Below are 18,046 nucleotides of genomic sequence, written 5' to 3'. Positions count from 1 at the left end.
ACAATGCCCTGCAGAGTGAAATCCTGCGGCTCAAGGAGAGGTATCGACATGGATGAATCATACAGTGTTGCAAAAGCTGAGGCAGTTAGCCTCCAAAATGACGCTTTGTGCCTTTTTAAAGATACATAGATGCTTCAAATTTCACAAGTGGGGTATTTGCTAATGTATTTTATGTAATGAAACCAAACATTAAAGTCTCTTAAGCTTGTGTTAACCACAGACCTTATTTCAGGCATCTAACCAAAAAACCATTTCAGAACACCCACTGACTTCAAACAAAGGAACCGGGGGTGCAAAAATGCTAACTCATTTTTGGATTTAAGGACTCATTCTTCAGGCACTCTATACTGGGAACAACACTGCCTGCTAATCAAACTACTTCATTTGCCACTGGAATCTTTTGTATAATGGACTTTATTAACAGCAGTCAATAATACAGCTCAATTTTAAAAACAAGCAATTCATTCTCACCCAAACATAATATTAAGTGCAAAGAAAAAAAAAGTCATGATCATATACATTCAGCAGAGAATCACAAATGCACAACAACCAAACATGAATGGAACTCATGTCGAATAAAGGAATGATGTACATACAGTACTCAAAAGGCAGATCCAGCAGCAGTAGAAATGGCAGAATGGCCTGACAATGAAACGTGACATTACACCCAGCAGGAATCAGATGGGATGTGAGTCACCTGACCTGATAAAGACCTGCTTTTTAGACACAATCCTCCCATTCAGTGTTGGATAGATTACCAATATAAACTGCATATATTCAAATCCCCTATTATTGTGATCATATCCATAATTTATCTAATTAACTGTATTCACTGATACAGGGTGCGTCTGCATTGCGTGTGCAAAGATCACTTTGCTATTCATCACAGACATTCTTCAGATATAAACTTTCCAATGGGAGAAATCTAAAGCTTTACATGATAACTAATACATGAACGGCCAGTGTCACTTCAGTGGTAGTGGAGCAGTTTTTTAAGTAGGGGGGGGGGGGAAAAAAAAACAGCAACATTTTCTTTTTCTTCAGGTGAGCGACTTGCTGCTGATCTGCTGTTTCCTCTCGAGAATTTAGTCCATGCAACGGAAGTTTGGCACAGAGGGGAGCAGAAAGTTTGGTACAAAAGCAAAAAGTACAAAGGAATAATGCTCCATCTAACTAGTAACTACAACAGAAAAATGAAATCAAAGTATCTTCATGTTTTCTGATTCACAAAACATACAATTTCATATATACACACACCACTTCAAGTCTCATAAAATTCAAAAACCAAAATATTACAAGACCCAAAAAAAGAAGAGAAAAAAAGATGACAGCACGGTGAGAGAAAACCTGCACACTGTCAGTCATCAAAAACATTAGTTACGTGTTTCATCATGCTGGTTTACTGATGTAAATTGGAATATTAGTAAGTATGTGATCTTTAATGGTCATTCTCTCTTGGTTAAGAGAATACAATGGGATGTAGAGAAAAACACTGAGGCTGCCCTTTGGATAAACATGTAAGGATTTAGGTCAGTTTCATCTCCGTATCACCAAGTCAGGAGACAAAGATAGACTTTAACTCATACAATGAAACATACTGAACAAAAATTGAAATACAGCACTTTTGTGTTTGCTCCCATTTTTCACAGGTTTAAAAGTTCAAGATCTTAGAATTTTTATGCACTCAATGGATATATTTCTCAAAAATTTGGTGGCAAATTTATGTTAGCACTTCTCCTTTTCCAAGACAATCCATCCACCTGACAGGTGTGGCATATGAAGATGCTGATTAATCAACATCATTACTACACAGATGTACTTTGGGATGGTCACAATAAAAGACCACTCTAAAATGTGCAGTTTGATCACACAACACAATGACACAGGTGTTGCTAGATTTGAGGGAGCGTGCCATTGGCATGCTGACTGCAGGAATGTCCACCAGAGCTGTTGCCTGTGAACTGAATGTTCATGTCACTACTATAAGACATCTCAATTGCTGTGTCCCTGAATTTAGCAGTACATCCAACCGGCCTCAAAACCACACTCCACATGTAACCACACCAGCTCAGGACCTCCACATCCGGCGTCTGCATGATTTTTGTGGAATTTTGAGACAAACCTCCAGAAACTGTCTCAGGGAAGTTCATCATCGTGCTTGTCATCCTCACCAGGATCTTGCTTTGACAGCAGTTCATCTTCGTAACCAACTGGTGCCCTTGTGAGGCCGGTTGGATGTCCCGCCAAACTCAGGCAAACAACATTGGAGACAGTTTATGGTAATGAAATGGACATTCAGTTCACAGGCAACAGCTCTGGTGGACATTCCCTTCAGTCAGCATGCCAATGGCACGCTCCCTCAAAACTTGGGACACCTGTATCATTGTGTTGTGTGATCAAACTTCACATTTTAGAGTGGTCTTTTATTGTGACCATCCCAAGACACACCTGGGTAGTAATGATACTGTTTAATCTGCATCTTGACATCCTTGACAGGGAGCGGCTGTGGCTTGGGAGGTAGAGCGGGTCGTCTATTAATCAGAAGAGCAGTGGTTTGATCCCCGGCTCCTCCAGTCCACGTCCTCAAAACAAGTATCCTTGAGCAAGATGCTGAACCCCAATTGCTCCCGATTGCTTTTCCATCAGTGTGTGTGTGTGTGTGTGTGTGTGTGTGTGTGTGTTAAATCAGGTGTGCAGCAGGTGGCACCTGTAAATGGGCAACTGTGGGTAGTCGGAAGACTAGAAAGGTGCGATACAATTGCAATTGTCTATTTACCATTCAGGTGGATGGCTTATCTTGGAAAAGGAGAAGTGCTCACTAACAAGCCCTTTTTATTGTCTCTTTTGGCCGTCGAGTAAAACCTTGAGGTGCCGATTGGCATTTCCTTTGTCAGTTTTAACATGCTGAGCCTTGCCAGTGATGGACCTTTTCTGAAATAGGGCCAAAAGGGTGCCCGCACATCTCCAAGTGGGTAGCCCTGTTGTAATAGAGATGTAAATCCCTGCCACGCTGGGCTGAGAGGTCAGACCAAACCAAACCAAGCCAAGCTAAGCCAGCACATGACTGTCAAAAAGGGGTATAACACAGATTTGAACAGATTAACGACCAAAAGTGGAAAATGGGAGCAAAAACAAAAGTGTTGCATTTCAATTTTATATGCATAGAAAAGGGGAAAACTCAACCTTCTATTAAATCAAGTAGTCTCCTAAAAATGCTTGAAATGATGATGAACCCTTGGCCTTGGAAAGGCAGATCATTTTAGTGAAATTATTTAATGGACTGAGGGCTCAATATAAAGCTCCCCTTTTATTTGGAAAATCAGTGGAAATAGTCACAGCTGCCAAGTCATCTTGGTCACCAACTGTAGCTACAATATCACTAAATATGATTTAGTGAAAGAGAAAACAGAACTCTCACATCATTGAATGTTCCCTCAATGAGTTGAGCTTTGGGCCCATTCTGTGTCCACCTTTCTAAAACTACACCATCCCCATTAGATGATAATACACACCACCTCATGCGGACACACTCGCTTCCACACAACTTATACAATCAGTGTTTAATCTCAAACTTGGGGCACGGCTGTAATTAGTGAACAGAAAAGAGCTGGGACAGTCCTATGCCTTCTGGTCTATGGGTAAGCTGCTGTCTCTGCTTGTTGCTACAGTGTCTGAACTCTTGCAATGTCTAGTCTGCCACTGTAGACTAGACAATGATGGTTTTCTTTCTCAGCACCACTGAGTTGCCTTTTACAAGCTGTGGATACTCAGACCACTGCTAAACTCTTGTCAGGCAAGGCTTGATTGGCATGTTAGATATACGTTAGATATGTATTATGTACTATAACGTGTATTATGGAAATAAATCAGGTAAAGAACAATGGGGAAAAAGAGGGAGTGGGAAAGCAAATGGGTGATGGAGAAGACGAGAGCAGGGAAGAGAGAAAGAGATCCACGGTGGAGCTGGGGGTCAGTAAGGTAGGTGGCTTGTCGTCCTGCCTTGTACAGGTGGAGGGGGAGTTGGAACAGAGACTTGAGCCTCTGCTTGGTTGATGCTCTCAGCTCTGGGCTCTGACTCAGGACCTGGCTGTGGCCTCAGCTGGCTCATTTTTCTCTGTAGTACAGCAGGTACATCTTCAGAGGCTCGGGCAACGGCAGGCCCAGTATCCTCTCTCTGAGGACGTTCACGGCCGGCTGGGGTCGGAGCAGCTCCCCAGTCTCCTTCTCCTCCTCCTCCTCTTGCTCCTCCTCTTCATCTTCTTCCTCAACTGTCTCCTCCTCTTCCACCACCCCTCCTGCTCCCCTCCCCGCCCTCCTGCTCCCTCTCATCTGACGTCTCACCTCCCTCTCTCCTGCCTCCTCCTCGTCCTCCGCTCTTCCTCCCTGGTTGTTGTTGCTGTCCAGAGGGGCAGGGCCGATACCACTGCTGGCCACCACCTGGCGCGTGGCCAGGACGAGGGCGTTGCAGTGACGTCGGTGGACGCGTCTGCGTTTGAAGCGAGGGCCGTACTTATGGAGCCCGGCCACTGCAAGACCCCTGCCTACGCTGAACGAGGACCCTCGACCGCGTGATTGGCTGTCTCCTCCATCTGTGGTCACTCTGAGGGTGTGGCGGATGCAGATACGAGCCAGCTCCTGTAACGTCCGTACCTCATACTTGGCTGCAACATTGAAAACCACAAAAAAATGTTTATCAAAGATGAAAGCAAAGCAACACAGTATATAAAATAAGCCTAGCAGAAAGGTCACATAGGTTGGACTACCGTGTTTTACTATATATCCTTTAATGGTACAGTAACAGCTGAAAATGACAACAGAAATTCACAAGTTTGCTAATTTTACAGATCTCCAAAATAGAGGACAATTGGCAGTGATTGTTGTTGTTTGCACACCGTCACAGTGATTCGCCCTATAGTATAGCTGTGACATCACAAATTCACTTAAGTCCTGACAGTTCGTTTAAAGGCACAGTTTCTGCGTACGGCCTGTGTGCATTTCTCTGTGGACTGAGCGTTATGATACTTTGACAGTATTCATGTAGCACCTGTACCTGCTTTATATCTTAAAAAAAGACATAGGAATCTGACTTTTTACAATATGGGAGCTTCAAATTTAAATAAAGGACAAAATGAGACTTACGTAGTGGGGCAGTCTTGGGTTTGCCATTTGTGCTGTGTTTTGGCAGCACCAGAGGAGCGAAGGACACAGAAATGATCTTTTTGGTCTCCCAGCTGTTGGGCCCTGTACGGGTGATCTTGGTCAACTGCAGGAAATACAACAGGATAATCCCATTACTTTTGAGTACTTTTGTAACTTTTGAGTGTGTAGTTTTGTTTTCTCAGCTGATTTCATTCAGTGACCAGAAAAGTTTCTAAAGAAGATATTCTACATTGGAAAATCTATTTTGAGATCATCATCAAGACAAGTGACACTTTTTTAGGGTAAAAATCATTCGTAATGCACAATCCTTTTTTTTTTAACAAAGAAGTTGCCATTTACAGAGTTACAAGGTGCAATATCATTATAATCTATAACAAATACTAATCAAAGCCAACAATATACTAACATTTACAGACAAACAATAAAAATACCAAGACACAAATAAATAAGGTCAAGGAGACAACAGTAATATAAAAGAATATGCCCACTTTTTAGCATGAATAAGCAGCATCCAGTCGTAACATTTAATAAAAAGGTTTACTGGTGTATATTTGGGACACACTCTATATGGGACAGGTCTTTAATTCCTTTCACACTAAACTCTTGCACAGCAGAGACGGGAAATAGCCTACTATGGAATCAAATGATCACATTTTTGTCTCTTGTTTACCATGCTGGTAAATCGAAATGAATTACTTTTATATCTGCAAATAAACACATCACTGTTTCTTATACACGGTTAATTCAATGTTTACTGCTCATAAATGCTAAAAAGAGGAGCTTAAAATAAAGTGCTGTCTAACATGCAGATTTGAACTATCCTGAGTTTCTCTGGCAAAACACCAACCTTTTCCTCCAGAGGCATCACCAGTATGCCCCCCATCTTGAGCAGGTTCTTCATGTAATCCTCATGCTCCTTCTGTACCCCGGCCCCGCAGTACACCCTGTCATACTGACGGCTCTCTGGGGGAATCTCCAGGCAGTTACCCACAACAAAGGATGGCTCACAGAATTCAAATCTGAAGAGAGACGCAGGAGCAATAGAAAACAATATATACAAGAGTAAAGAAAAACAATCATATGTCACTGACACAGTTGCACACCTACTTGTCAAAGCTGTCGCTGGTTTTGATGAAGGAGTCGAGCTTCTGGTAGGCATAGTCAATCACATCTGCATGTAACTCTATTCCATGATTCACTCCAAATGGTCCTAGAACAGTTAGCAAACCAAAGCTCACAGTTTGACAGGACCCACATTTGCACAGACACAAAGATGTGTTTGTAATGCCATAAGGACGTGAGGATGTTAGGCTCAACAACAAACTCAGAGTGTGCTGTGTGTGATTATGCTCTTATTCTTGCACTAGAATTACGGTTGTATGCCTCCATGCACTTGTCAAGTGTCTCTTACAGTTTACATCCATGTTTATGAAAATAAATGGATGCATCACACACATTTTTCCCCTGACAGCACAAAAGATCGATACAGTCAGCACAGTTTCAAGGTGGACACCCAAGATTAGTGTCACCAATTCAGTATCTGACCAAATCAAGTCTCCCCTTTTGTTCCTGAAACATGATGTTGAGCAACGGCCAGAAAAGTGTTTTACTGTATGCAGAACATTATGATGTCACAGTGAAGTTGACCTTTTACCTTTTGGATATAAAATGTCATCACTTCATCATTTTATCATATCACACATTTGTGTGAAGTTTTGTCATAATTAGCATATGAATGCTTGAGTTATGGCCAAATATGTATTTTGTGAGGTCACACTGACCTTGACCTTTGACCTTTAAACACAACATTTTAATCAGTTTAGTCTTCAGTCCAAGTGAATGTTTGTACCAAATTTGAAGAAATTCCTTCATAATATTCTAGTGATATTATCTTCACATTAATGAGACAGATGAGGTCATATTGACCTTGACCTTGGACCTATGACGACCAAAATGTAACAAGTTCATCGTTGAGTCTGTGTGAACATTTGTGCCAAATTGGAAGAAATTCGGTCAAGGTATTGTTGTGAAATCACATTCACAAAAATTAGACAAATGAGATCTGATTGACTTTGACCTTCGACCTATGACCTCGAAAAACATATTCATGTCTCTTGTTCTGTGTTATTTTATGCTCTGTCAGGTCACCTTGGGTGAAAGGCGCTCTGTCAGGTCACCTTGGGTGAAAGGCGCCTTTTTATATAAAATGTATTATTATTTCATTATTATTAAAATCTAATCAGCTCATCATTGAGGCCAAGTGGACATTTGCGCCAAAAAAAACCCCTCAAGGCATTCTTGAGGTATTGCGTTCAGAAGAATGAGACAGACAAGGTCACAGCGACCTTGACCTTTGTCCCTTGACCACCAAAAATCAATCAGTTCTAATCAGTTCATCGTTGAGTACAAGTGGACATTTGTGCCAAATTTGAAGAAATTCCCTCGAGGCGTTCTTGAGATATCGCGTTCAAAAGGATGGGACTAATGAACGGATAGACAACTTGAAAACATGATGCCTCCGGCCACGACTCTCACTGGTGCAGAGGCATAAAGAAATGTGACATACTGTGACTTGTCCTGCATTAACACAGGCCAGTCAGAACATCACTACACCTGCCTAAATGTGTCCTTTGTAGTTAACACTCTTTTTGTCCAATGATGGTTTTCCATTAATTATTTGGGGTGTCAAGCACAAGTGTTAGCACGATACAATGTTATGTCAATTCCTCTGACAATAATGCAACAAAGTGACACGATACAATTTTGATACAGTTCAATTCAGTTGCCTACAAACGACATGAGATAATATCAGTAAATTGTCTTTTTCTTGGCTGCTTGCTGTTATCTGCCTGGCGCTAGGCTGCTAGCATTATATGGATGCTGCAGAAGGAGGTGCGCTTGGATGTAAATGGTGATGCAGACGTGTCATGGAAACGTCAAATTAAAGGTGTATCTTAAAGATGACAACATGTATCACTGTTTTCATTTTGATTTGATGATATTAGATCATTGATCACTGAGTCAATAAACTGATCCAGACTGATGTATCGCTGAACAAATGTGTGTAATTCTTTTTTACCAACTGCCCGATTTGACAGTAAGTTACGAGATTTACTAGCCCCATGTGGCATTTTACTTGCCCTGACTGTTACTGTTAGCCCTGTAATAATCAGACTTTAGTGATTTAGTACACACTGAAGAAATGCTTTGCCCATCACTACAATAGTCATGTAACTACTGACAAATCAATTGGACTGTGACAACAGCTGCTCTGTGGAAGCTCAGACCAAAAAAAAAGTATCTAATAAAAACATGCACCTCTTTCACTGAATTTGAGTTCAATCTTTTTTTTTTTTTTTACTTTTTCTCTTAAACAAAAGTATAATGTTATCCAGACAACTTGACAAAACATGAGGAATCTGAACCTATATCTTTCAGTTCACACGTGGGTGCCTGTCACCTTGACACTGCCACAGAACGGTAATTAACACATTATATGCTGAATTGCTGCAGTTAACCACATACCCAGTATGAGGCCGACCATGGTGCTGAGGTAGCCAGTCCCACTGCCGAGGTTGAGGAAGGAAAGGCCGGGGTGAAGATCCAAAGCCTCCATCACCTCAGAGTAGATACATGGAGCAGACAGATGGATGTTTCCATGCCGCCACGCCAAGTCCTAAAAACATCAACAACAGTATAACTTAACCAGCTTTTCTTATAGCTACAAACTGTCAGCCCATCAAATGTGCCCTTAAAAACATGACAAATATCTAGTGACTTTAAAAAATATATTTTGGCTCTTTGGGTGGTGGCTTCTCATCAGCCATTGTATTATTCCAAACTCTATCATCACCTATGCTGTGGATTTCTTTGGGTGATTTCACAGACTTAAACTTGGCTCACCTTGTAAGCATTGTCCCGGTGCTCATCCAGGTAATAGTCAGCCCGGTCGATGGCTCGAAAAGCCCGCTCAACTAGGTCTGAGCGGATGTAGTAAGCCTCCTTCAGGTTGTCAATTAAGTCATCATTGTCCTCACCGGCACTTACAGCTCCACCCATGGTGACTAGAGGCAAAGAGAAACAGGTGGTTTACTGTCCTCAGTGACAATATGACAAGCAGTATGTGATCTATCTATACAATTTTGCCCAAATGTTTACTGTAACACAAAACATGACTTTTTTTGTCAACTCATTCATTTAAGATTTTGTTAAATAGAAGGAAATCATTATATATATATATATATATATATATATACATATATATATATGGATCACTATATATATTATTATATATTATTTTTTTGTATTTGGGAGCTAAATGCTAAATTTAAATGTCATTTGTGGGAGATTTTATTTTGTTGTAAACTAGAGAAATAAGATTTTAGTAGTTACTGAATATCTGAAGGCAAACTGTTGAGTTGGCATGTAAAACTACATCACTTATTTTGTTGCAAGTCTTTTAGACTTTGTTAAGTCAAGTCTTTCATCAAATTTGTGACTCGAAACCAATTTGAGTCCAAGTCATAACACTCGAGTTCACATCTTTGCAGCACACTAATGAAAACAATGGCTTGCTGCAGCCCTGAAATTTCTACACAGCTCCTTTAACCATCATATTCACAACTACCTGTAAGTCTGTCCTTCTGTGAGAACTTTAACTGGGCACAACAACATATCATGTCCGATTTGACAGCACAAAGTAGTCGTTATTGATTCAAAATGCATGCACTGATAAGCTCTCAGTTGAGCCTGACCCAACCAAATTTAGAGGCCTTGATGAAGCTTTTGGCAGCAGAATACAGCTGTAGGTGTGAATGGTGTGGCTGCTGCAGCATTGGTTAGGGCTGGTGTTAAAAACAACACCGGAGGGCAATGCCAAAGGACAAGAGATCACAGGGTGCACTGGCTGCCAAACGCTGGCCATAGTCATGAGGCTATAAAAGAACAAAGGACCGTGTGCATTTACATATTACTGGACGTCCTGCCTTTGATGAACCTTTAAGAGGATGTTGTCAGTCACTGAATCAATAAAAGGGACAAACAACAGTAGTTGCATCAAAATGAATACCTATTATCAGGGAAGGGAATCCAGAGTGAGCTGTTGCCCCTGTGAGTTATCATCACAAACTGCTTCTTTAGGATATTAACCACAAGAGGGCGCTGTATCCCATTTTGTAACAAACTAACTGGTTTAGTAGGCTAGTAGGGTACACACTTCCTGCAAAAACACTGCCATTTGGGCTTAACAATTCATTTGCTGATTCAGTAAATTAGCTTTCACGTCCATTCTTTCGTTCACATCGTTTGTAAGGAGAGTCAAAAGTCACGGCCCGACCTGTAACTCCAGCAGGTTTCATTTCACCGCATACATCCACAGCCTGCACGTTGTTGCGGTAGCTATTTGCGCCACTCAGGTGATCCTAATCCGAAATTCAAATTCGAATTCAAGCCCTTTTAGTCCAACAGCCGTCTGCTATAAACAACACAAACTACATATTGCATCTGTAACAGACTGTCATGCAGCAGCAAGGTCAACACAAACACAAATAACCGCATTCTCGGCTTCGCTGAAAGAGAAGAAAGACGGAGACATGACAACAGCTAACTGCTGCTGCTGCTGCTGCTGCAGGGACAAAGCGCTGCCTCTCACTGGGCCTCCGTACTCAACCCCGGGGAACATAATGCTGTACCTGGAGAAAACGCCGACTGATATGCTCTGTGTTAGCGGGTTTCCTTGTGTTCAGCCTTTTGTTGTTGGAGGGATCCAGTCAGAAACACACCACTGCTGGATGTAAACATTCAGCCAGCTGACGCTCTGACGTCAGACGTAATATACGCAAAGTAACGGCCAGAGGAGGGTGGCCTACATTCTGCACTCAGAGCTGTGAGACACTTCAGAAGGGATTAAAAAGCAGCAGAGAGCGCAAATGTGACCGATTTTACGACTGTGTGACAACAAAATAACAACAAGATATTAATCTTTTCCCGGGTTTATGGAGTTAGTTTAATCATGTGACTCAGCCAATCAAAACGGAGTCTTGTATCTGTGTGCTCAGCCTGTCTGTGCCCTAATTAGCTTGACAAACTAACTGTAGCCTAGCACTGGTCTTTAATTAATCATTTAATTAAATAAGCTTAATGGACCTTCACTGGGTCAGTGGGTCAGTCACACTAAGTCAGTGGCTTTCTCTAGGCCTTCAATGAAGTCATTTTGACAGGACACAGTAGGAACAGTGAAAATCAGACTCGTGTGTTTGTTTGCTGGTTTCAGATTCAGAATACTTTACTGATCACTACTAAAGACTTTTGTTTTTTGTTTTTTGTTTTTTTTTTTACTTTGTATTAACAGTTTCAACACAATGCATCCAGTGGTGCACAGTCATCATACCAGAAAAATAAATAAATAAATGAGACATGAGTATGAACACACACACGCCTAATTGGTTATAAAGTTGCAAGATATGCATAAATCAATACTTTTGATTCGTTTTTATTACATATTCTTAATTTTGATATTTTTTAATTTATATTTGGATCTGAATTCTTGAAAGCAGCATACAAGTGCAATTTCAAGTATTTTGATTTATGAATATTACATTTGGCTAAAATAATGAGCAAACTGATTATATATTGTTCATTCTTAAAGACATCTGGATTTTTGAATATCATTAACAAATTGGCTTTTTTGAGTGAAATGTTCTTGCCAAAATGGCTTCGAAGTTCCAACTGAAAATCAGTCCAGATGTAGGCTACACATCGAAAGAATAAGTGTTCTAATCTTTCCATCATACAGTGGTTACATACAGTGTTACAGAAGGTGCATTTGTCAGTCTTATCAGGAATGTAACGCTCTGATTTTGTTGGGCAGCACATATTTGTAAGGAAGAGTAAATACAGTATTCCATGTCCCCGCATCAAGAGTCTGGTCTGTCCATTTATATTTAGCAGGTGGTACTGTTCTTGGAATAAGTGAATATCTAATTAAAGTATTGTTGATTTTTTTTTTTTTTTGGTCAAAAAAAGAGAGAGATTCCATCCACAGTAATGCTGTAATTGGCTATAGTAATATCATCATATATATTTGAGTTGCAGCGTGATAAGGATATGATGCCAGTTGGCAGTGCATTTACCACAGTGTTACACTCAAATAGGGAGACAGGAATACTATACCTCTCTTTAAAATCATTATATGAATTCAAAAGTTCATCATTGTCAAATAGTTATTTCACAAGAAGAATGTTGAACCAATGTTAAAAGAACATGGACTTATTTCTGTATGTAATATTGGCTTTGTTCCATAGAAGCATTTGTGAGGAGAATAATTGTGCTTATGAAGAAGTGACCAACATAACAGAGCTTGCTTATGAGAGCTGGAGAGTTTGATAGAAAGTTTCCCAACAGCATAAGGGCACATCAATAGAAAATTAAGAACATTAACTTTTTTGAGCAGAAATTAATTATAAGAAAATAGAAATAGAGTAAGAAGTATGAGAGAAAAAATGTGCATTAGACTACAATATATAACACAATATATACCTATAAATATAAAAATATAAGAAGAATTTATAGGGCTAGTGTGTAGTGTGGAGGATTGCAACTGAAACTTCTCCTGTGTGCCAAGCACGTAGAATAATGGTGGCCAACACAAAAACGTGAATGGCCCTATCCAGAGCCAGTGTTTGATTTGTCAAATTAAGGCTACTGCAGAAACAACATAGTGGACTCCATATGAAGATATAAACAAGACATGTAGCTGCAGACAAATTTCATTTGCAGTGAACATGACACGCCCTAGAAACCATACTCACCACTAGTGCAAGACAAGCCCACCAACAGTAAAATATCTGAACCCTGCTACAATGCTACACTATATTGAATAAATAAGACCAAATGTAGCAATAATCCACTTTGTAATTCAAGACATGATTCACTTCACAAGTAACAGGATATAGCCTTCTCATTACCCTTACTTTAACCTTAACTGCCTCTCTTCATAGCTCGCTAATCAATAAGTTAGCAATTTCGTCGGGTCTTCCGCTTCTGGGCCAAAGAACGAAGGGAGCTGATTGGGACTGACATGTAGGTATGGTGGGCAAGTCACGTAACTGCTCCAGATGGAGTTATATACCTACTTGAAATAAATGGCTCATTCTAAGGTAATGAAAACACAACAATTCTTAGTTTCAGGTGATGATACACTAATGAAAACAATGAATATTATATTCCATATCTGCCATTAGATGCTCCTAGATCCTACACACTGGACCTTTAAGAAAATGGAAAGTTAAAAGAACAGAGATGTATAAGAAATAGAAGGATATAAAATATGTACAAATATGTGCATTGTACTGCAAGCGTGTAAAATATAAAAATGAAATATTGCATAGTGCATTGCACATTTAAATCACTATTGCTCAAAAATATAGAGGTCCTCAAGTCAGTATTGCATATTGTACAGTTTTGCAGTGAAACAGGAGAGAATCACACAATTAAGAATATATGAATAATAAATAATAAATGCATTACGGGTTGTCAGAAACAGGTAAAATAAATCAAATCAATCTGAGTCTATTTACTCAGGGTGTCTGACACTCTGGGGGAGGAACTGAGAAGTTTGATGGCCACAGGCAGGAATGACTTCTTGTGGTGTTCATTGTCTTACTCATATTTTATTGGGACACTTGAACAGAACAGAGCAATTGTAAGTTTAACTAGTAGCACATGTGCTGTTAGCCACTGTGGCAAGTGGAAATGTAGTGAAAAAAGCCCAGGTTACTAAACACATGTAATAAATAAGACGTTAAATCAGCTTTATGGTAACTGGATGGTGTTTGTGTTGGGTTGGTCAAAGAGGGTACAGTTATATGAGAGTAGTCTCGCTCACCAGACCTTTCTCAAGAGAGAAACAATGGCAAAAAAGTAACTGAACTACTTACATCACTGCAGATATGAACGCAGTTGAACTACCAGTAAGCTACTGCAAAATTTAGTTTAGGCTATGTTGTTTACTACTCCCCAACACTGCTCCCCCATATGGTATGTAGATGAGGTGCACATTAGGTGCTGTATTACAATGTACATGTTTTTCTGTGCACTCGTAAATGTAGCACAAGCATTCCCCACATTGTTGCACATACTAGATATATTTCTACAAACATTGTGTCATAATGTTTGTGAAAATCTGTACTAAAGCCAGGGCTGGATTAACCTGAGCTCCTGGGCCCCTTTTAAACCCTGTTGCTCGCACTGTCTCTCACATTTGTACTGTTTTCAGACAAACTCATCTTTCTGCTACAAACTGCATAAAATTAAAGTGTAGTTAAAAACAAATGTCTCAACACACATGATGTCCTCACAGTGACATGGCATACACCTGCACACTAAATTAGACAACATGTGATCAGTTGCACTAAAATAAGTATGTGACATTTCTGTTTGAAAATTCCTGATTAATTACTCAATGAGCATGTTGATGAACATGTGATTGGGTCAGTAGAAGATACTTAAACATTTGGATTCTATGTGACAGCAACAAGAAATGCATTTACTGTTGTGAGACAAGGAACAGAATTTGAGAGTTCATGCAGTGTTTCGATAAAAGTGATTATCATGTCCACACATGTTGGGTCACTAATTGTCCACCAGATGTCAGTGCTGTTCAACATACAAACTACATGTAACTGCATATTAACAACATACTGAAGTCCCCCATTTTGTTCACCAGCCACAGAGGCAATATGTTATGTGAGTGCTTGGCCGTGTCAATACACACAGTGCACTTCAGTTGACTAATTCACAAGCCATGATATTATTGCATTGCAAGATTAATAGAATCTTAATCACAACACACACACACACACACACACACACAATGTGTTATACTTGTGAGGACCTTCATATATTGGCACAAACTGAATACAATAAGTTTGTGTCATTTAATGTTTAATCACTTAATTAAAATAATCATAGTGTTTTTGTTACTGTCAGAATAATCCATTTATATCTACACATCCATGGAGTCCACCATGTTGCACCACCATTTTTCTACAGTAGCTCAGAATGGACAAACCAAATGCTGGCTCTACATAGGGCCATTCGTGTTTTTGCGGTTTTGTGTCAGGCCACCATAGTTGGCAGCCCCTCCATGACGGGCAGCGTTGGAAAAACACTGATTTCTTTTTGTCCTAAAAACACTGCTTTATTCAGTGTTTGAAACAGTTTAAATCACCTGGTGTGTTTGTTTTGGGGAAGAAAAGACCTCTGCAGATAATTTGGCTCCCACTAAAAACCTCCTGAATGTCAGTTTAGAAAAAAGGTAATGGGTTAGTGTAGGAGAAAAACTGATTTGTAACATTAAACTGCTTTATTCAGGTTTTTTTTTTTTTTTTTTTTTTTACCAGTTTTAATCCAAGAATTTGTTTGTTTTGGAGAGGAAGAGACCCCTGCAGATAAAGTGGCTCCTGGTAAAACCCTCCTGAACAATGGACACTGAAGGAAATCATAACAAGGAGTTCATGCTTGGCACATGGGTGAAGTTTCAACTGGTTGCAATCTGCAATCTTGACCACTATATGCCACTAAATCCACCTAAATCTTACACACTGCTCCTTTAACCTAACTCTAATCTAAACATAATTCAAATACAACCTAAAACCAAGTTTTAATCCTAAAACAGTGAGGACCGCTAAAATGTCCTCATTTGCAAAAATGTCCTCCCAGTGCCTTAAAGTCACATGGGTCCTCACAAAGATAGATGAATAAGAGGACACAAACACACAACAGAGTTATTATGGTTTGGTATTTTACATTAGTTTTTATTTTTATTCAGTTTTAAATTTTTGTTTACAATTCAGTTTGGTGTCAGTTAGTTTGCTCATTTCAGTTTAGTTTTTACAGTTTAAAAATGTTTTGTTTTAGATCAGATTTTATTAGTTTCAGTATTAATTTTAGTTTCTTTTTTTAAATAATAGTACGGGGGTTAGTTGTCAGGGGCAAGATTTAAGTACTGAATTGTATTATAAACACTTTGTGAAGGCCTTGATCTCAATAAACATAAGCACCAATGCGTCCTCATGTTTGTTGTGTTGACAAATTTGACCAAATTGATAAAGACTGAAACTAAAGACATTTCTTATTTGTTTTTATTTTATTTTAGTGATCAATTTCAGTTATTTTTTGTTTTCTTCCGAAGTGTGGTTTTTATTTTTATGTCAGTTAACTAAAATGTTTTCTTTATTTATTACCACTTTTAGTTTTTAGTTTCGTTTTAGTTAACTATAATAACCTCAGCATACAGAGAGATTGAACAGAGTCATACATGTCTATGATTCTTTATTTGTGTTTTTCATAGAGAACATTTAAAATGGTTCATACCCCCACAATAACTGACATCACTTCTCTGGTTTATAACACTGACACAGGAACAGGGGAACATGTACACAAGTACACAAACACACAGTCACAAATTCGGCCCATCTACAGTGTTTTACTTCCCAAAAAGGAAAAATAAATAAATAAATAAATAAAATCAAAGCAAAAACATCATGAGACCCCGAGGACACACAGCCAAGGCCTGTCCCACTTTACAAAATGGTGCAGTAGTAAAGGAACGACCACATCTACAAAAGTAACAAAAATGACCATACAATCTATCGTTGTGGAAGTGCTTGTCATTTTGGAAGTTTTGTACTTTTTTAAAAGGATATCAATATCAATGCCTAGAAAATCACCAGTAAAAATAGCTCATCTCTGTAAAAATGTGCTAGCAGGACAACCCTTGGCTGTGGAGGTTTTTTTTTTCTTTGTCACAAACTTTTTCTTTTTTTTTTCTTTTTTCCGCCATTTTTAACTTGTCTTCAATACAACAACAATTACACAGTTTCTTCTTAATACAAATATGTACAGAGACTTCCACTTGTTTTTAAAATAACGCCCTGCACACTGATGCATTATCTAGGGATGATGATGATGATCTTCAGATTTCTTCACAGAAACTGTCCATGCAGTCGGATACCTGAATCGACAGAATGAGATCACAGTTTCTCTAGCCTAACAAAAGCTTGCTGTTTTTGTATCTCTGTCACAAAATGGCCTCTACCTGCATGTAAAAGACACATTTATTTTATTTCCCTATACATTGTAACCCCCCACACCCACTGAAAGCACTGGGTAAGAGATCCAGACCAAATGTTTTCAATACTATTTGAACCAGGTTTGCCGAGTGTAAACATACCATATCTTGAAATGAGTGGGGTGAGAAAGGCACACATGATAAGACCACACGGCTTGTAACTACAGTAGGGGGTGGGGAGGGGGCTGGGGGGGAGGGGCGGGGCTTTTGGTTTTGCTCAGCTTGATGAAAAGTGCCACTCAACCAGACATCTCTATCTTATTATCAGTCATTTTTTGTGTAGCGTGTGCAACCTTGACAAGCACACCTCTGTACCTAACATGAAACCAGGATGCAAAGGTGTGCCCGCCCTCCCCCTCCCCGACTCTTAAAACACACAGCTAGATTTTGGTCTGGGCTGGTTTCCCTGAAAGTGTCATCATGTTAAATTCATTTTCATTCCAGGTGCTTTAGGGAAACTGGGCCCTTACCAGTTGTTTTTTTTTTTTCAATTTCTTAGCTATTTAGAATAATAAAACTCCATCACTCAGTACTTTTCTGTAAATAAGAAAACATACAGTGCGTGGGCGCAGAACCAACCGTAGGCTGCGTTTGCTTTCTCAGCTGACATTTTTTGAAAACACTCTGCTTTCATGGCCTCAGTGTTATTCATTTACATACCTCAGTAGACAATTTCATCAAGCAGTTTAAAAGGGGTCATGCCATATCAAATAAGTTAGGAGAATATTCACAGTCTTAACACTCTTGGGTAGTATT

The 18,046-nt window shown here is 39.5% G+C and overlaps 1 protein-coding gene across 1 annotated transcript; it reads right to left on the bottom strand.

Annotated features, from left to right (window-relative positions):
• Positions 1–2,421: 2,421 nt before the first annotated feature.
• On the bottom strand, positions 2,422–10,980 carry LOC125892113 (protein-L-isoaspartate O-methyltransferase domain-containing protein 2). The gene is made up of 7 exons (XM_049581870.1): positions 10,851–10,980; positions 9,064–9,224; positions 8,686–8,836; positions 6,268–6,370; positions 6,008–6,179; positions 5,140–5,263; positions 2,422–4,661 (listed from the first exon to the last, which is right to left on the bottom strand). The coding sequence occupies exons 2-7, from the start codon at positions 9,217–9,219 to the stop codon at positions 4,105–4,107; spliced, it is 1,263 nt and encodes a 420-aa protein (XP_049437827.1). The 5' UTR covers positions 9,220–9,224; positions 10,851–10,980; the 3' UTR covers positions 2,422–4,104.
• Between the last annotated feature and the right edge of the window lie 7,066 nt (positions 10,981–18,046).

Source organism: Epinephelus fuscoguttatus, linkage group LG7 (assembly GCF_011397635.1).
Source record: "Epinephelus fuscoguttatus linkage group LG7, E.fuscoguttatus.final_Chr_v1".
Lineage (NCBI taxonomy): Eukaryota > Metazoa > Chordata > Actinopteri > Perciformes > Serranidae > Epinephelus > Epinephelus fuscoguttatus.
Note: the sequence above shows the minus strand (reverse complement) of the source record. Positions and strands in the feature narration are given on the sequence as shown.